We start from the raw sequence: 16,092 nt of genomic DNA, 5'->3' as shown, positions 1-16,092 counted from the left end.
TCCTAAGGCTTATTACTACACATGCTAATGCATATTATATTTTAGCTTCTTCTTATAAAGGACAGTAGCAATGCAAATGTCAGAGCTTCAGTTTTGTGTACTTTTATTTAAGGAATTTAAAAACAAACTAACACCAAAACAACACAGCAAAAACCTCACCCCACAAACAAAACTGAAAAAAAAACCCACACAAAAGCCTAAACAAAAATCAACAAACAAAACCCCTAAACGACCCAAAATTCAAAAGCAAACAAAAAGCTTTTGGAAGCTGAGAAGCATACATGCTTGACCTGAAGGCACAGCACCCACAGAATATGCTCTGCAATTACCTGAAGTGCATAAAAGAGACAAGAAAGAAGGTATGGAAAGGAATTAGTGATCTGAAGTTTTTATCAAACAGATATATTAATCTAACTAAGAATACAAGAGAAAGGACTGCTGCTCTGTGCTTTAGGGCAGGGCTGTCAGCTGGATTGCCTTTGCAGACAGTCCATTCCCAGAAAGATAAATAATATGAGATAATTCTGGATAAATAATGACTGAGGAATAATTGTCAAGATCAAATGTACTCCTGAGAAATAAATTATTGTTTTTGCCTGCAGAGCTCCTTAGGAAGTAATAGCCTGTAAAAAAGCTTTCAGAAATTGTGGCACATGTTTCACACCTATTTCCTTCTTGCATTCTCCAGACATGAAATTTAGGTCCTTGCCTGTTAGGGTTGTTTTTTCACTTCCCTTGCTAATGCCTTCTGTCATGATGAGAAAGAGGAATAAAGCTGATTCAATTTGTGTTATTTATAGTATACATAATACAGCATTGTAGTATACTTAGTTATAATGCACTTTTTTCCTCTTGAGTTTATAGTGTTTGAGGCTTCTAAAACTTAGTATAAATCTTGAATAATAACTGTAACAAGATCATCCTTTTCCTTCTAACTGTTCATATGAGTTTTACATGTTATTGTGGCAAAGTCTTGGCCTTAAATGGGTAATTTCCTTGATTTGTTTTATTTCTGAAATAAAGACCTGAACTCACTTGGAAAGAAAGAAATCAAGGGAAGTGCACAGACCTTATTAATCAGTCCCTGTTTCCCTCCATTTATTGTTCCTGGCACTAATGCCAGTGACAGTATGAATGCCACACTAAGGTTAATGTTTTATTCTTCGTAGTTTATTTGTTTTGTGCTTACCTGTGGTTGTCTAATGTACTAATTTTTATGTTCATTGATTGTATTTCAAGTATCTGCAGCTGCTACTATCTTGCTCTTCTCTTGCCAGTGTGCTGGTGTTCATGTCTTACACATTTCACCTTAACATATTGCTTCACACTAACTTACTGCTTCAATTTGGGCTCAAGATCTTAGTGAACCTACATGACATTTGCAGTCTGCCTCTCCTACCTTGCAAACTAAATTTACTGGAACACACAGAAGCAGTGCTTTTGCAAGTACAAAGCAATCTTCAGATGTAGATGGTATCCTCATTCGTGGAGTTAAATGTGATATCCTTGTATACAAATTTAAATGGAAATTGCCGTCACTGGAAGCTGGTTTTCACTTCTGGTCTTCAGTTCAAGTCTTGAATTATGCACTAAAGATAGCAGCAGTGAGAAGGTGGTTGTAGGTTTTTGTGTGTTTTGGGTTGTTTTGGTATTTTTAAACTTTTTTTAAAGAAGAGAAGGAAGAAAGCCTTTTGGGGCTTTCTTTTATATTTAAGTTCACAACCTTGGCATAGGAAAGCCATTTATTTGGGAAGAAGTTTGGGGTGTTTTTTCTGCTAGGGACCATTCTTTCTGCACTTCTTTAGTGGCAGCATTTCTGGTTTGAATCCATACAGCCTCGGGCTGCTGCTGACACCTTTGGGAAATGTTGTGGGTGTTGAGGCAGGAAGGAGCAGTGTGGTACAGGTTTCTGTTGCACAAGTGGCAAGTTAAAAATATGAAAGGAGATGGAAAAGGTGTGGCTTTCCTATAATTGTTCCTCAATTTCAGCCTTTGCTATCAGTTTTATATTTCAACTTACACACTTTAAAAAGTTTTACCAACTTTGTTAGGCATAAGACTCAGCAGAATGCCAATGAAAGTAAGAGGCTGAGCTCAAGAGAAGTTCATTCTTCAGCTTTAACAACCAGGATGTTGACCATCATGCATAGGGCAATCTGTCACTTATTGTGGATCAATTGAAATAAGCATCATGGCAATGCAAAGGATGGGTTTTCCTTCTGCAGTGGAAACTAGTGAGGCAGTAGCTGTAACAGGTATGTCTTCATCCACATAATCTGCCTCACAATCTAATAGATGCCAGTGTCACGAATAGAGACAGAAATGCTGTGTTCTCATTACATAGCCACTACATGCAGACAGGTTTCCAGTCTCAGTATATTAAGCAGTTGGTCTGATTTTGAAGAGCTTGTCACATTTGTGCCCTATTGCATATTGCAGGAAATAAGGCAAGAAGGACAAACCAAGTCAATTGATGAATTAACCTTTAGAAAACTCAGTGCCAGCAACCTCTGAATCATCACTGAATTAAAATAGTGGGTGTTAGTGCTTCAGCTTGAAGCAGGAGGTGGTTAGAATGGAAAAGAAACAAAGAGAACCTGTAACAAAGTTTTCTCAATGTCAGAGAGTTTCTCTGCCAAAGGTTCCTGTGTAAACAGTTACAGGACAGAAACCCATTTTCTCTGAACGTGCACACACAAACACTTCTTTTCATGACACAGCTTTAAAATGCACGGTGCATTGTTGCATGCTTGGGTCCTACAGAAACAAATAGCAAGATGTTTGCTAGAATCTGAATTTAAACTTTCCCTTAGACATTACTTAATGAGAAAAGCTTCTCTTTTCCATTTGCTTGGCTGGCTGAATGGGGATGTCTTAAAATTGGTGACTGATTCCAGAATATTTTGTCAGCCTTATCTGCAGTCAGGAAATGAAAAGACATGTTTGTCTTATTAAATTCAACAGAATTTGGGATGGTGGGCCAAATTCAGCCTGGCAGAATGACATATTTGCCTCAGTGAATCTTCTGAGAGAATTCTGTTAATTTCTGTTAAGGCTTAATGTGGCTCAGTATGCAGCAAATGCAGCACGCATTTTGGCTGACTTACTTTCCTGGTTCCTGTTGAGGAGTAGCCTGTAGCACAGCTAACCCAAGTCAGTTAAATGAACTTTGTAACAAAGGAGAGAGCTGCTACTCGTATGGTAATGTGTCAGCATCTCACTCCAGTGGTACATCCATACTTGAATTATGCAAAGAATTAATAAATGTGACTTCTCACCAGTTTTGCATTTTGAATCTAGAGAAAAGTCATTGTGGGAGGTCCATCTCTGCCATAATAAAAAATATCTTGGGAATAAAAGTTATAATTGTTCTTAGCACTTTCAAGGGGCTTTACAATAATTAACTAATGAATTCATTAAAATTCAGTGGCAATCTTCCATTTCCTCCCATTAATATTAGACTAAGAAGATACAGTGGCTGACTGCATTCAAATAATTATTTTTCCACTTCACTAAGTCTTTGACATTTTAAAGTGATTTTAGTATTAAATTGTGGGGGGAAAAAGGAGGAAAGGCTATTGGTATATGTTTATTGAAGGAGAAATGAACCTGTAAAGTGTGATCAGATTTTAGTATCTGGGAGAAACTCTTAGATTATCAGTTCCCTGCTGTAGAATTTGCTCTCCACAATAGTTGCTGATTGCTATTTTGTTACAACAAAAATACTTACAAACTTAACTGAAGTTTATCTCGGTGTATAATCACTTGGTGGGGAATAATTGGTGTCCTTCGGAGTCAAAGAGTAGGCAAAAATAGAGCCAGAGTAGTGAAGTACTTTCTACAAGGTCATGTGCAGGTGAAGAAGAACATTGAGATGGAAGTTTTGGTTCATACTCCAGTGCCCTGGCCACTGTGTCATGCTGTGCTTCTCTAACTTGTTAGCTGCCTCTAAAGAAACCAGTAATGCTCTGTGTGCAGGACAGATAGCTTCTGCAGCTGGTGAGGAATTGGCAGTCATTTATAAAAATAATATCCACGTGATTTAAGAGTCAGACTTCATTTTTAGAAGTGATTTGCACAGTCAGGAACTGAAGTGTTATAATATTAATCTCCAAGACATCTAGGTGACTTTTCAAACTGGGGATCACGCTTCTGAATTATTTATCTTGAAGGTAAATTAGTTCCCTTAGATCCTTGCTCTCTACATAGAAATATTATCTTAGCAAGGTCTGTCAGATTATGTGTTGAGATGGTTTGAGACCATTAGACTTGAAAATGGTACAGAAGAAAGATTCAGCATAGTGGCTGTGTCAGGATAGCTGCTATTGTAAAAGGAGACCAGGGATCTGTGCTGGAAAGAGTGTAAGAGGAGTCCTCATATGTAGCCCGGATCCACTTAACCATCCATATTACAGCTTATGGTGGGCTTGGACCATGGTGGTTAGTTACTGAGCTGGAACATCCTGCAAATGTTCTGAGGAATGTCTTTTTCAAAGAGAAGGTGGCTCTGGATTTTCTGCCTCCTGTTTTAAAGACTTTTTTTTCCCCTCCTAGGTCTAACTTTAGTTCTGCAAGTTGGTTTCTAGCCAAATGTGCATGTGTCTTTTCCCCTCTGTTTCTATGAATTGAGTTCTAAGCGTTAATAGTTTCACTTTAAACGTACTCCCCCCCACTATGATAACTTAATGAGAACACAGTTAGTAGAGCTTCATCTCCTGAGGAATATGCAGGAGTTTTAGAAGTGAAACTTATCTGTACAGCTACTGTTTCATCACCTGTCTTCTGCATGTAGGTTCATGTTTTTTAATGCACATTTTAACTGTCCTGAAGAGAGCTGTGTATGCAGCTCTGTGAATAATTCACTGAATAAAAGCCACAAGATACCCTGTAATCCAGTAGAACTTTCCCAGGAGTCTGAGATGAAAGCAGCCACAACTACCGAAATACACCAGTATCTGTGGCTCCCCTGTTTCCCTTCAGACTTTGTTTCCTTCTTTGCTTTCTCACTTCTTCCCCTAAACCTGTCGTCTTTTCAGTGTGAGATGTGTGAGATTCTGAGAAACATCATCCTTTCCTCCTGCTATAGTGTACTCTTCTGATAAGATGCCATTTCTGGTATTTAAAGTGTAATGGCTTTGTCACAAGGATTTGTTGTTTTAAGCAAGAGGTAATTCATAGCTTGGTATTTCTTCAGAGATAGGATTATCACTTCACAGCATCCAAACCAGCTAAAAGCTGCATGAAGCATTTGCACATGATGAAAATATTTTTGCAATCTCTGTTAGCTTAGCTGTTTTAGGATGGCAATACTTACAAAGCAAAAGAATCCCTTGGCTTATTGTGCTTTTCATCATCCAGTGCCATTTGTGTTCAATATTAGGAGGCTTATCAGCCAAGAATGAGAAGAGATTCCTTCCTTCTCACTCCAATTTAAGATCTTTTGTTTTATCCAGATAACAATTTAAGTCCTATGGCATCTTCTTGCATTGTTTTTTAATTTGCTTTTCTACAGTGCTGGGTTTTGCTGAAATCTTTCAAAATAATTATATTTAAATTTAGTAATATAATTTACTGAATACAGCTTTCCTGAATCCCCAAGGCATAAGTGTTCTATGAGTGTTTTATGATTATAAACGTGCCCTGTACAGCAGTGGCACACAATTTAGTGGGCACTGGACAAGCTTAGTGATATGGAAGTTCAAAGCTAGGAAAATAAGCTCTGTGCTGTGTTTTAATGAATGAACAGTGATGATTTCAAAGACTTGCCAGTGCCTGCAATAAAAACTCTGCAGACAGATTCTGATTCTGGTTTCTAGAAGTTGAATTTGAGTTCTTCTCTTTCAATTAACGTCTTGTTGGAAGGAATTCAGTGCTTATGTTGAACCAAGATTGGACTTTCCTCCTAATTGGATTCAGTAAGACTTCATTTTTTTTTACTACTGCTTTTGGTAATGCTCTTCCAAGTTTATTGTTAGGAGGGGAAAAATGGTTTGGACAGAGGAATTGAGTGTACCCTGAGCAAGTTTGCAGATGACACCAAGATGCATGGCACAGTTGCCTTGTTAGAGGGCAGGGATGCCATGCAGAGGGACCTGGACAGGCTGGAGAGGTGGGCTCAGGGCAACCTCATGAAATTTAGCAAGGCCAAGTGTAAGGTTCTGCATCTGAGTCTGCACAATCCCAAGCACAAATCCAGGCTGGGTGGTGAATGGCTGAGAGCAGCCCTGAGGAGAAGAACCTGGGGGTCTGGGTTGATGAAAAGCTCAACATGGCGGGGAGGGGCTGGAATTGGTTGATTTTTGAAGTCACTTCCAACCTAAACTGTTCCATGATTCTTTGGTTCTAAAATACAGCAAGTTTCTTCTTGCACAGCATATCTGAGTGGGTTCCTGACACTTGGTAATTGGGTTTTCTTCAAATCCCATAGACAGAATGGTTGTAAATGAAATTCTGTTGGAGCTGGCTGAAAGAGCTTGGTACAGACTTTGGAGTTTTAGTAAAGATTCAATATTAAGCTAGATAAGCTTTTGCTTAGGCTGTTTGTTATTAAAAAAGGTCTGACAATCCACTCTTGGGGAGGTTTTTGCTTTTATGTATGGAGGAGGAAAAGTTACATATGATGAAAAGAGGATAAATTTAAAGGTTAAGGTTCTTCTGCAGCTGTGATGCAGAAACGAGAGGATTGCTAGCTATGGTAAATTTTTAATCAAATGCTTGTCGTGGTGGTTTTGATGTTAGGAAACATTTTGTGGAGAATCTGAATGGTCAGAGCTGACCACTGAGGACTGTGAGCAGATTGAGCTATTGTGAGCTGTGCTTTGCACCAGCTGGCCAGCCAGCACTCCTGCTCTCTCTTGTGCTGCCCAGTATAGGAAAGGATGCTGTGCTGAGACGCTGTCATCTTGCTCTGAATTGTGATGGAGATCGATTAGAGGATGATGGACATTTCTAGATTTTGTTTTCCTGTCACTTTCAGAGGGTGTGTGTGAGAGGGCAGTTCAGAAGTTCTAGTTTTATTTACATTTTTGGAGGCTATGCTGTAGGCATTAATGGAAGTGGGCTTTTGCCCCAGTTGCAATGGGACTTAGCTCACCTGAGAAGGACAAGCAAACCTTGGCTTCCCATCAGCATTCTTCAGTTTGATTCCATGTTGACCATTTCAAAATATTTGGTTTGAGCCCTTTTGTTTCATTTGGCTTCATCCTCCTCCCTTCAGCCAATTCCCCTGATTCATTAAATAGATTTTGGCACTGATCCTTGGCCACAACTGAGGAATGTGCAATGCAAATTGAGGAAGAGGAACAAAGGTGTCATAAAGATTACTGTGGATTGCCTTTGTCCTGCTAGACTAGTCCCCTGGCATAACAAGAAAGCCTGTGAGCTACTCTAACTGCAGCAGTTACCAGTCAGGGTACAACTTGGCTTTTGCAAGTACTGTGTTTCATGAATTGCAGTGATAATTTTTATTCCAGTTACAGAGAAGAGCTGCGCACATAAAGACTCTTGCCTTTAGTTTTGCTCTCTTTGTGTCCCAGTGATGGTGAATGGAACATGGAATCTTGAAGAAAGCTGTGTGGAATCAGTGCACTATAGGTTAGAGATAAACCAAGCTGTCATGTGCAATAGAGTAAAACAAAGCGTGTGTACACCTGTGCTTCTCGGTGTAACTGGCTAAGTGTTTCAGTGAATTCATCATTTCAAGGACTGTTGCAGGCATACAAAAGAAATAGCAAAAAACTACTTGGAGGTCAGTCTTCCGTAGCATCCTGAAACTGATGGGATGAAAGGTGTCTGAGAACAAAACGTGGTCTTAAGCCTTGCTTTTTCCGTTCACAAACACTAACAGTTAGGAGCTCACTGTGTGTTTCATGCAAGCCGTTAGGTTTACTGCAGTTACAGAGGTATTAGTACCAGTGCTGTATCTTCCAGTCTTTGCAGCAGTGCCATATTTTGGTGGTCACTAGAGGTGTCAGCTGGGTTTTATTCAAGTGACTTCAGCACTCAGGAGTTGCAGCTTTTCTTTGAATAATCTGGTCAGTTATTTGGGTACCTAAGGAGAGCTGACCCATCTCAAGAAATCTTTCCCCTGCTACTACATTTAAGACTAAATGACAGGATTTTAGCTCAGAACCCCCATACTTCTGCTGTAAATCCATTAATTTCACTGGGTTTCTTCCACTCTACGGTGTCAGTTTAAGAGTATACTTGGCCGTGATGCAAATGCAAAGTTGACTTGACCTTTGGGCTTACTGCTTGTTAAATGCATACTTAGGCATGCTGAGAATGCTTTCTTTTCTGCTTTCCTCTCATTGTCTTGTAGGGGACAAAAAGTACTAAAAGTACCTTTTTGTTGGATGTACAGCAGAAATAAGATCAGAAATGCCCCCTCCTTCTCCCAGTCAATATCTAGGAGATTGCTTACATGTATCAACTGTGGGCCGAGGAAAACTGGTGTTGGATACAGAAGTGAAAGATTTTAGACAGGTGAACAAATCCCTATGAGTAACTAAGACTTGCAACTCAGAACCTAGGTTAATACCTACGAAGTTGGCATTTGAAGTGTGTCAGAAAAACAGTGCTTTAAGTACATCTTCAGAGTACTTAATGCACAACATTCACCTTTAAATGCAGAGGGTTAATAGCTTACAACGTGAGTTTGACTTCACAGCCTTGGTGGTAAGTGCAGTTTAATGGGGTGCTAATAGGTGAATACAACTAAGTAGCATGAGGAATGTGGAGGAAAGACCCCCGGAGGGATACGTGGTATAAATATTGAGCTTACTGTCCAGGGGTAACTACAAGCTGAGTTTTACTTACTGTCAGCTTTCAAGATTTATTATGAGAACATGAATATTTACAGGGATACTCCTAAACTCTAAAACACTGGAATCTTGTGTGTTCAGCTGAAGATGTGCCTTCTAAGTCACCTTGTCCATCATAGGCTAATTCAGGTTGCAAAGGACCTCAGGAGATGAGTTTTTCCACCACCTGTGCAAAGCCTGCCCCAGGCCATGTTGCTAAGGCTTTTATCCAGTCTAGTCTTGACAAACACCAAAGGCTGGCACTGCACAGTGTTTCTGAGCAACTTCTGCCACTCGAACTTTTTGAAGAAGTTTTTCTTTACATCCAGGCTGAATCTCGCTTGTTTCAGTCTATGTTGGTCCTTTCTTCTCCTCCCACCATGCACCACCGTGAGGAGCCTGACTTTGTCTTCTCAGTGATGTCCTGGTGGGTGAGAAGTTATTAGATCCCCTGATGTTGCTCCATGGAGTGTATTTTTCTAGTGCATAGACTGACTTTGCTTTACATATAGCAAGAGCTTTATCTTTTACTTCATCTATTTTCTTTTTTACTTTATTCCTAACAGAATATAACACATCACTGTCAGGAAATTATTACCAGTATTTTGCTCATGCATTCCTTGGTTGATTTCCTTCCTTCTTTCTTTCTTTAAAACGTATGTAAATGCTGTTCTCATACTGTTAAAGAGGCTGTTAGTGGAATGGATACGTGGTCTTAGCCGGCAGTTGGAAGCAAATGAGTCTAAATAGATAAGTAACTATAGTCACAACTGAAGCTGCCAATTCAAGGAAGCCGAATGAAACACTCTGTTAAAACCGACTCTGGCAGTTTTACCACCAGTGAATCTGTTTCTGGTTTGAGAACTGAAAAAAATATTTTAGGTCAAACTCCCAGCGTTGGGCAGCCTGTGTGGAATAAAAAGGATGAATTGTTTCACTGATGTGTCATGAATTGCCCTAATTTTCAGTTTAATGCAAAGGTAGATGCATTTAGTAAAGTATTTTTAGCAGGTATTAGGATAATAATTAATGATTTTTGGGAAAAGGCAAAAAAAATCAACCCCAAACTTCTGCAGAATTTGATAAATGATGTAGGCAGATGCTAGAAGTTGCTTGAACATTGACAGTGAAGGTAAATGATGCTTTGATGTCTGCTCTTTGGACTGTATTTTTGCACTACATTTGACAATGTGTCAGATCAGCTTTGTGAGGAACAAGCTATGGCTTTGGCTTATCTGCATTTCTGGTACATTCAGAGCAGACCTTTGTATTAATTGATAGCACAGGGAAATTTTGTGTGCAATTGTTTGGTTTTTTTCCTTACAGGAAGAGTTTAAAAAACCCACAAAACTTCTTGTAAAAATTCCACTCTACACCAAAGAATTTTCCAGGTGCTTATCATTGAAGGGCGAGACTCTGAGAAAAGAGCCATAGAAGGTTATGAACCCCTGCGGAAGTGGGAACAGTGTACAAAGGCCTCAGCTTTTCCATATCCTGTTTTATGTAGTCTTAGGAAAAATGACACTGTATGACATTTAAAGCAAAGGAAAATCATATTCTTAATGCATGTATTAAAAGCAGTCACTTGGATGGATTTTAATGATCACTTTTTAAGCTGGCTGGAGGACCGTGGCTGAGCATATCAAACAGCAGCTCTGCAAATGTTTATTAATGAAATCTTGGAGTGGTTTGAAATTGGATGTACCAAAGGCATGTGTACTGCAGTGAGCAAGCTGTCTCTGGTGGTGAACTAATCTGATGAGGGGGAAAAAAATTGTGTTAGAGAGAATCTTTACAATCCAAATCAAAATCTTTCATCGGCATCAAGAGTGCTTTAGTGCAGCCCAGTATTTTGTACTGCAGAGGAATGATGCTTAATGATTCTTGAATAACAAACCTCCAAATAGCTGAGTATGAAGAGGGCAAGAAAAAGATGTGAAATGGAAGATTGGACACAGCAGAGAAAATTATCTGAAGCATTTTGACGTCCATGAAAGATGATAAAGACATCCTGAATGTACAGTGGGGGTATGCAAGAGGTGCGGGAAGGAGCTTCCGCCAGGCTTTCCTTTAACGCTGCTGCAGAGTAACAATGAAGGGATTCTTTACAGAATGTCTCTTTCCTGAGTTCTTCAGCTGGCTCAGCCAAAGGTTTTAGGAACAGGTCGATTCCTGAGCAGAAATGCCAAATATATCTCTGTTTGGCTGTAATATGCTGAACGGCAGACAAAGACCTCTGTTCAGCCTTGTGCATACCTGCCGCTGCAGGCAGTGGTCAGTGCTTGTGCCAGACACTATGGCAGTGCTTGCTTATGTCATTGGGACATGGCAAAATTGAATGAAATCTTAGCTCTAATCACAAGAAGTCAGGTGCTGAATCGTGGTGTAGTCTGCAGGCTCAAGAGCAGAATTTTGCCTTTAAGCTTTAAAATAACTAACTAGACCAATAGAGCTTCCCAGTGCAATTTATGCAGTAATTGCATAGTGATGATAGAATATATAAACTAATACTGAAAAAGAGATTCCTTTTTTTTCCAGAACAGTGTGAAAGCAGCACTGGGTACATCTTGTGCTTTAGAGAAATTGTGCTCTTCTCACAGAAATCTAATGCTTTTAATTTTCCTTAACCATACTCTGGAAAATAATTTGTCTGTACACTTGTGGCTTTCAGAACGAGGCTAGCATATAGCTCTTCTGGGAGGAGAGCTCAAATGCCTGCTCTGTGCTCCATAAGAATCCTTGTATTCATTCTGCGCTTGTTCTGCCAAACAGGCAGCTGCTTTACTCCCATGCACCATGTTTAAAACATCATCGTATTTATGGTCCTCATTTGTCATAATTTCTCCCAGGCCAGCCTTCATATTAGTGACTTCACTGCTTCTGCCAGTTCCTTAGGTGGAGATGGCTGAAGTGGGTGTAACCAGAATGAAAAATGTAGCTAAATTGGGTGATTCAGAAGAGGATGAGGTAATGTGGCAACTGGCACTGCTTTAAGCATTCTCAGATTAGTCCATCTGACTCTGGATGTATGAGACAGTAAAGAAAATATAACGGTGGTTGTGGTACAGTTTCTCTCATAGGTAGTCAGGTTATAAATGGAAAGATCTCCATTATGGAACTCTGGAATAAACACAGGCAAACATAGAACTTTATCTTAAATCAGAATGAGGAAAAAGCTCATCTCAAAAGAGACAGAAAGGAAAGAATATAGTTAAAGATGGTGTGTTTGAAGTGTTCCTGTTACACATTCTTACTATGCTTCTGCTTTCTCTGCCCCTAGCTTTCTTTGGAAAGTACCTTAATGAATACAATGGCTCCTATGTGCCTCCTGGTTGGAAAGAATGGGTTGGGTTGCTTAAAAACTCTCGATTTTACAACTACACACTCTGTAGAAACGGAGTGAAGGAGAAACATGGATATGACTACTCCAGGGTAAGTCCCAATTGTTGACTTCTGGGTTTTTTAACATTTGGGCATGCCTATGAGCAAGCTGATCATCATGGTTTCTGTCCAACTAAAGAATTCTTTTCATGCTTGAAAGTTGCCATGTGTAACATTAGCTACAGCCCAACAGGCATCGTGTTTGGGCTTCTCCTTATCTGCCATTCTGGGCGGGTCATGTTACTGAAAACATTGTTAGCATTAGTGAAAACAAGCAGAATGTCCTGAGACTATTGTGTATTATGAGCTGAAGATAGGAAAATGGATTTAAATGCTGCATGATAACTTTTTCTGTGCTTTGTACTTTAATTATTGTGTGCTGAATCTGATTGTCATCTATTCCTCTGGTATTAGGCTGACTCCAGTGGAGTTACACAACCGTAAAAGAGATAAGAATCCAGTTCCCTCCAGCTAGACCTATCTTTTATGTTAGTGTAAGGAACTTGTTTCACAGCCATAATATGATGAGGTTCATAATATCTTGGTATATCTTATGGCAATTCTGAATGAGTGGAAATTTAACTATTAAGTTTGTATCTCCATGCATTGGTTATAGGCACATCCTTGCAAAGATGTTTTATCCTGGCTAAAGTAACTAAAGCTTGATAATCATCATCAAATATGATGTCTTTCCATTTTTCTTTTATTACCCCCCTGCTCCTAACACATGTTACAGCTCAAAAGTTACCTGCTTGCAGTCAGGATTTTTGTTTCAGCCAAAAGCATTACCTTTCCAAAGGATCCAGCTTTTGTGAATTCCTAAAATACTGTGAGGTGCCTCTGAAATGTGATGATAAACAAAACACATCCATAAGCTGCTGTTGTTGTTCAGTAGTGTGTTTCTTAGGAAATTTCCTCCCTCTGGATTAATCATCATTTCTAAGCTGTATTTGCTCATCAGGAATTTGCTTCCTTTTCTCTTACTGAGCACAAATCCTGCCTCCCTATTTGTGTTTCATTAGCAACGTGTTCATAGTAATTTCTCCTTTATAAGATTGATGTCTGTGTAATTTCCACCTTCCCCTCCCTTATTTGCCATTTTTAATTGAATGTACTTTGTGTTGAAAGATATGACAGGCTTCTAAGGTTTCCTTTTCTTTCATCAGCTGCTAAGGGGAAGGGGCAATTGATGTACAAAATTACACCTTCCATTTCCCTTCTGATCTGTGAAGAATGAGAGGCTAATCTGTACAGCCATGTACCAAAACTGTTATGACAGAAATATATGTTACATAGAATCATGTCAGGAAAGTGAAATCACAGCACACCATTGTACCAAGAAGCCAGGAGGGAACTTTGTGTTCCCATATCCTCAGCTCTGGTTTATGTATGCGATACCTGAAAATGTTTAATTTTTTACTCTGGTTTAGATTTTTTTTAACCAAGTTTGGTGATTAAAAAAAAAAGTCTGATGAAATGATAAATATTTTGATATTTTGATATTCTTCCATAATACAGGATTTGTTGTAATACACAGGTGATAGTGTGCAGAGCATCAACTAGTGTTGGTGTTAACACTGGATTTCAAATGAGCAGACACAAGCTGAAATACAAGACCACTTCTCTTTCTTCCCTGCAGTTTTTGTTGCTGGAAACTTAATCTTCCAGTAGTGAACAATATGAGCAGGTGACATTCTTAGTCCTACCTAGCTGACATAGTTGATGTTAACTATGTGCCAGTGCAACATAGCAAACACCTTTACTGATTCTGTCTTCCATAGCAGCCACTGAGTGCTTATCCCTTGAAAATCAAGTAGTTGTAAATGTCTTCATATGTTCTATCAGGATATATTACACTTTGATTTTTCTTCATCAGTTTGTGTCAACTTCTTAGGATGAGTTTTTAGCTTTGTAAGCATTCACTCTCTCTACTACAACCTCTAAAATATAGAGCTTCCAAAAAAGAAAAAATCAAGGAAATGTTTCAGTTTGGTCTTTTGACCTGCAGGATAAACACTGAGCTTACAATGTTGAATTTGAATGATTTGCACTCTAACCAGGTTAAAACTTTTCTCTTCAAGGCTCTTGTAATGACTAAATCAAAGATGAGTTACATACTTAAGAAATGATTGACCAGCTTAGAGAGCAGACACATTTTAGATACATGTCAGTGTGTTTTTGAGAGCACTCCACTGTTCCCTCTCAGTATGGTCTCAGGTGTTGGATGTATGATCAAAAGTCAGTTTGGCTTTGCTCTGGCCTATTGTATATTCTCCCTTTCCCTTCACATGCTTATGAATTGAAGTCCTGCAGTTAACTTCCATGGAATTACATCTACTTACATCTGCTGTCATGAATGAAAATATCATACCAATAACAGCTCCATAAAAGACTTGCCACATGTTGGACCATGGAGACCTTGCCAGCCATGTTCTGGGAAAGACAGGAAATAACTCAGAGAGTCAATGCAGTCGCTGAAGAAGGCTGCCTTTGAATGATAAACCGATTTCTCAGGGCAAAGATGTTGTCCGTGGGAAAGAGGAGCAAGTGTTTGAGCCACAGACACCAAGCTGTGCTTAAAAGCAAGTGCATCACAATACCTTCAATTGACCAGAGGCAGGCATTGTGTCCAATTTTGCATTTGGCTGCAACATCACAGTTATTATGTTGTTTTTGAAAGGTGAAGTTTCATATCCTGCCCATATTTGAACGTTTCGTGTGGTGCAGCCTAAGAGCGAATGCGGCTTGTCGTTAAAAACAGTGTCCTCAATCCATATAGCTCCAGCAGGTGTCAGAAGAATGATGATGATACTTCTTAGAAGAGAGAAAGATGGTCCATATTTTCCAGAGGAAGTTTTCTGTGTTCTCAGCAGTCTTACTTGGATTGTCACTGTGTCTGTGATAGCAAATGGGTGTTTTGATCCAATTAGCCCAGCATCTTCTAGCTTTAGTGCCTTCTGGCTCAGAAAAAGGTTAAGAAAAGTGAACTTGAAGCCATGGGGATATTCAAAGCACTTCTATGCTGTAAGGTCAGACAATAGACCTCGAAGATACCAACAACCAAAGCAAAGCAATTGACTTGTAATTTTAATATGGGGTTTTTTTAATTAATACTTGGTCATTGTACTTAGTATTGTGATCTTCATAATGTAATTACACACTCTGTGAAGAAAGAGTCTTACTTGACCTCCTTTAATAACACTCAGTTCTGAGATGAAGCTGTTGCTTTTCATATTTCTAGGCAGTGAATCAAGAATGAGTTGGTTTTAGTTTTTGAAGTTTCAACAGCTGTAACTTGCTGCCTGCTTCTCCCATTCCGAGTGAAGCTTCCTTTTTCATGTTTCTATGATACCTCAGACCTTCCCATCTCACCCCCCCAGCTTGAAATTATTTTTCAAGCATCTCATTATGCTGTTACTTCTAATTGCAGGATTATCTAACTGATCTGATTACCAATGACAGTATTACATTCTTCAGAATCTCCAAGAAGATATATCCTCACAGGCCTGTGCTGATGGTCATAAGCCACGCAGCTCCTCACGGCCCTGAAGATTCAGCTCCTCAGTACTCACATCTCTTTCCTAATGCCTCACAACACATGTAAGTTTAAAATACACCCCTTCCATTACCAGATTTGGGAGTATAGAAGCTGGGTAGCTCTAGAGGAATGAGATGTTTGGTTTGTAATACTCTTACCATAACTTTGTCACAAATACATAACAACAGTTCTGATTTTATTTTTTTTAATTCCTCAGACCAGTAAAGGTTTCTTCAGAATGGCTTCTGCATCCAGAACTCAGCAGTCATGCTGAATTCACTGGGCATTTTTTACAACTTCTTTGGGAAGCAAAATACTGCTTTGTTTTGATTAGGGGATTAAAATCTGGTTTTGGGGTTGTAATCTCTCAGG

At 39.2% G+C, this 16,092-nt stretch overlaps 1 protein-coding gene across 4 annotated transcripts in view; it reads left to right on the top strand.

The window, feature by feature from the left end:
- SULF2 (sulfatase 2) overlaps positions 1–16,092 on the top strand; it is a 151,706-nt gene that overhangs the window by 94,812 nt on the left and 40,802 nt on the right. For all 4 annotated transcript variants that reach the window (XM_064167569.1, XM_064167570.1, XM_064167571.1 and 1 more), the window contains 2 exons: positions 12,082–12,233; positions 15,613–15,782. In XM_064167569.1, the coding sequence (XP_064023639.1) occupies positions 12,082–12,233; positions 15,613–15,782 (322 nt within the window). The remainder of the gene's footprint in view (positions 1–12,081; positions 12,234–15,612; positions 15,783–16,092) is intronic.

Source organism: Pogoniulus pusillus, chromosome 29, assembly GCF_015220805.1.
Source record: "Pogoniulus pusillus isolate bPogPus1 chromosome 29, bPogPus1.pri, whole genome shotgun sequence".
Taxonomy (NCBI): domain Eukaryota; kingdom Metazoa; phylum Chordata; class Aves; order Piciformes; family Lybiidae; genus Pogoniulus; species Pogoniulus pusillus.
This window is presented reverse-complemented; position numbering and strand designations above follow the sequence as displayed.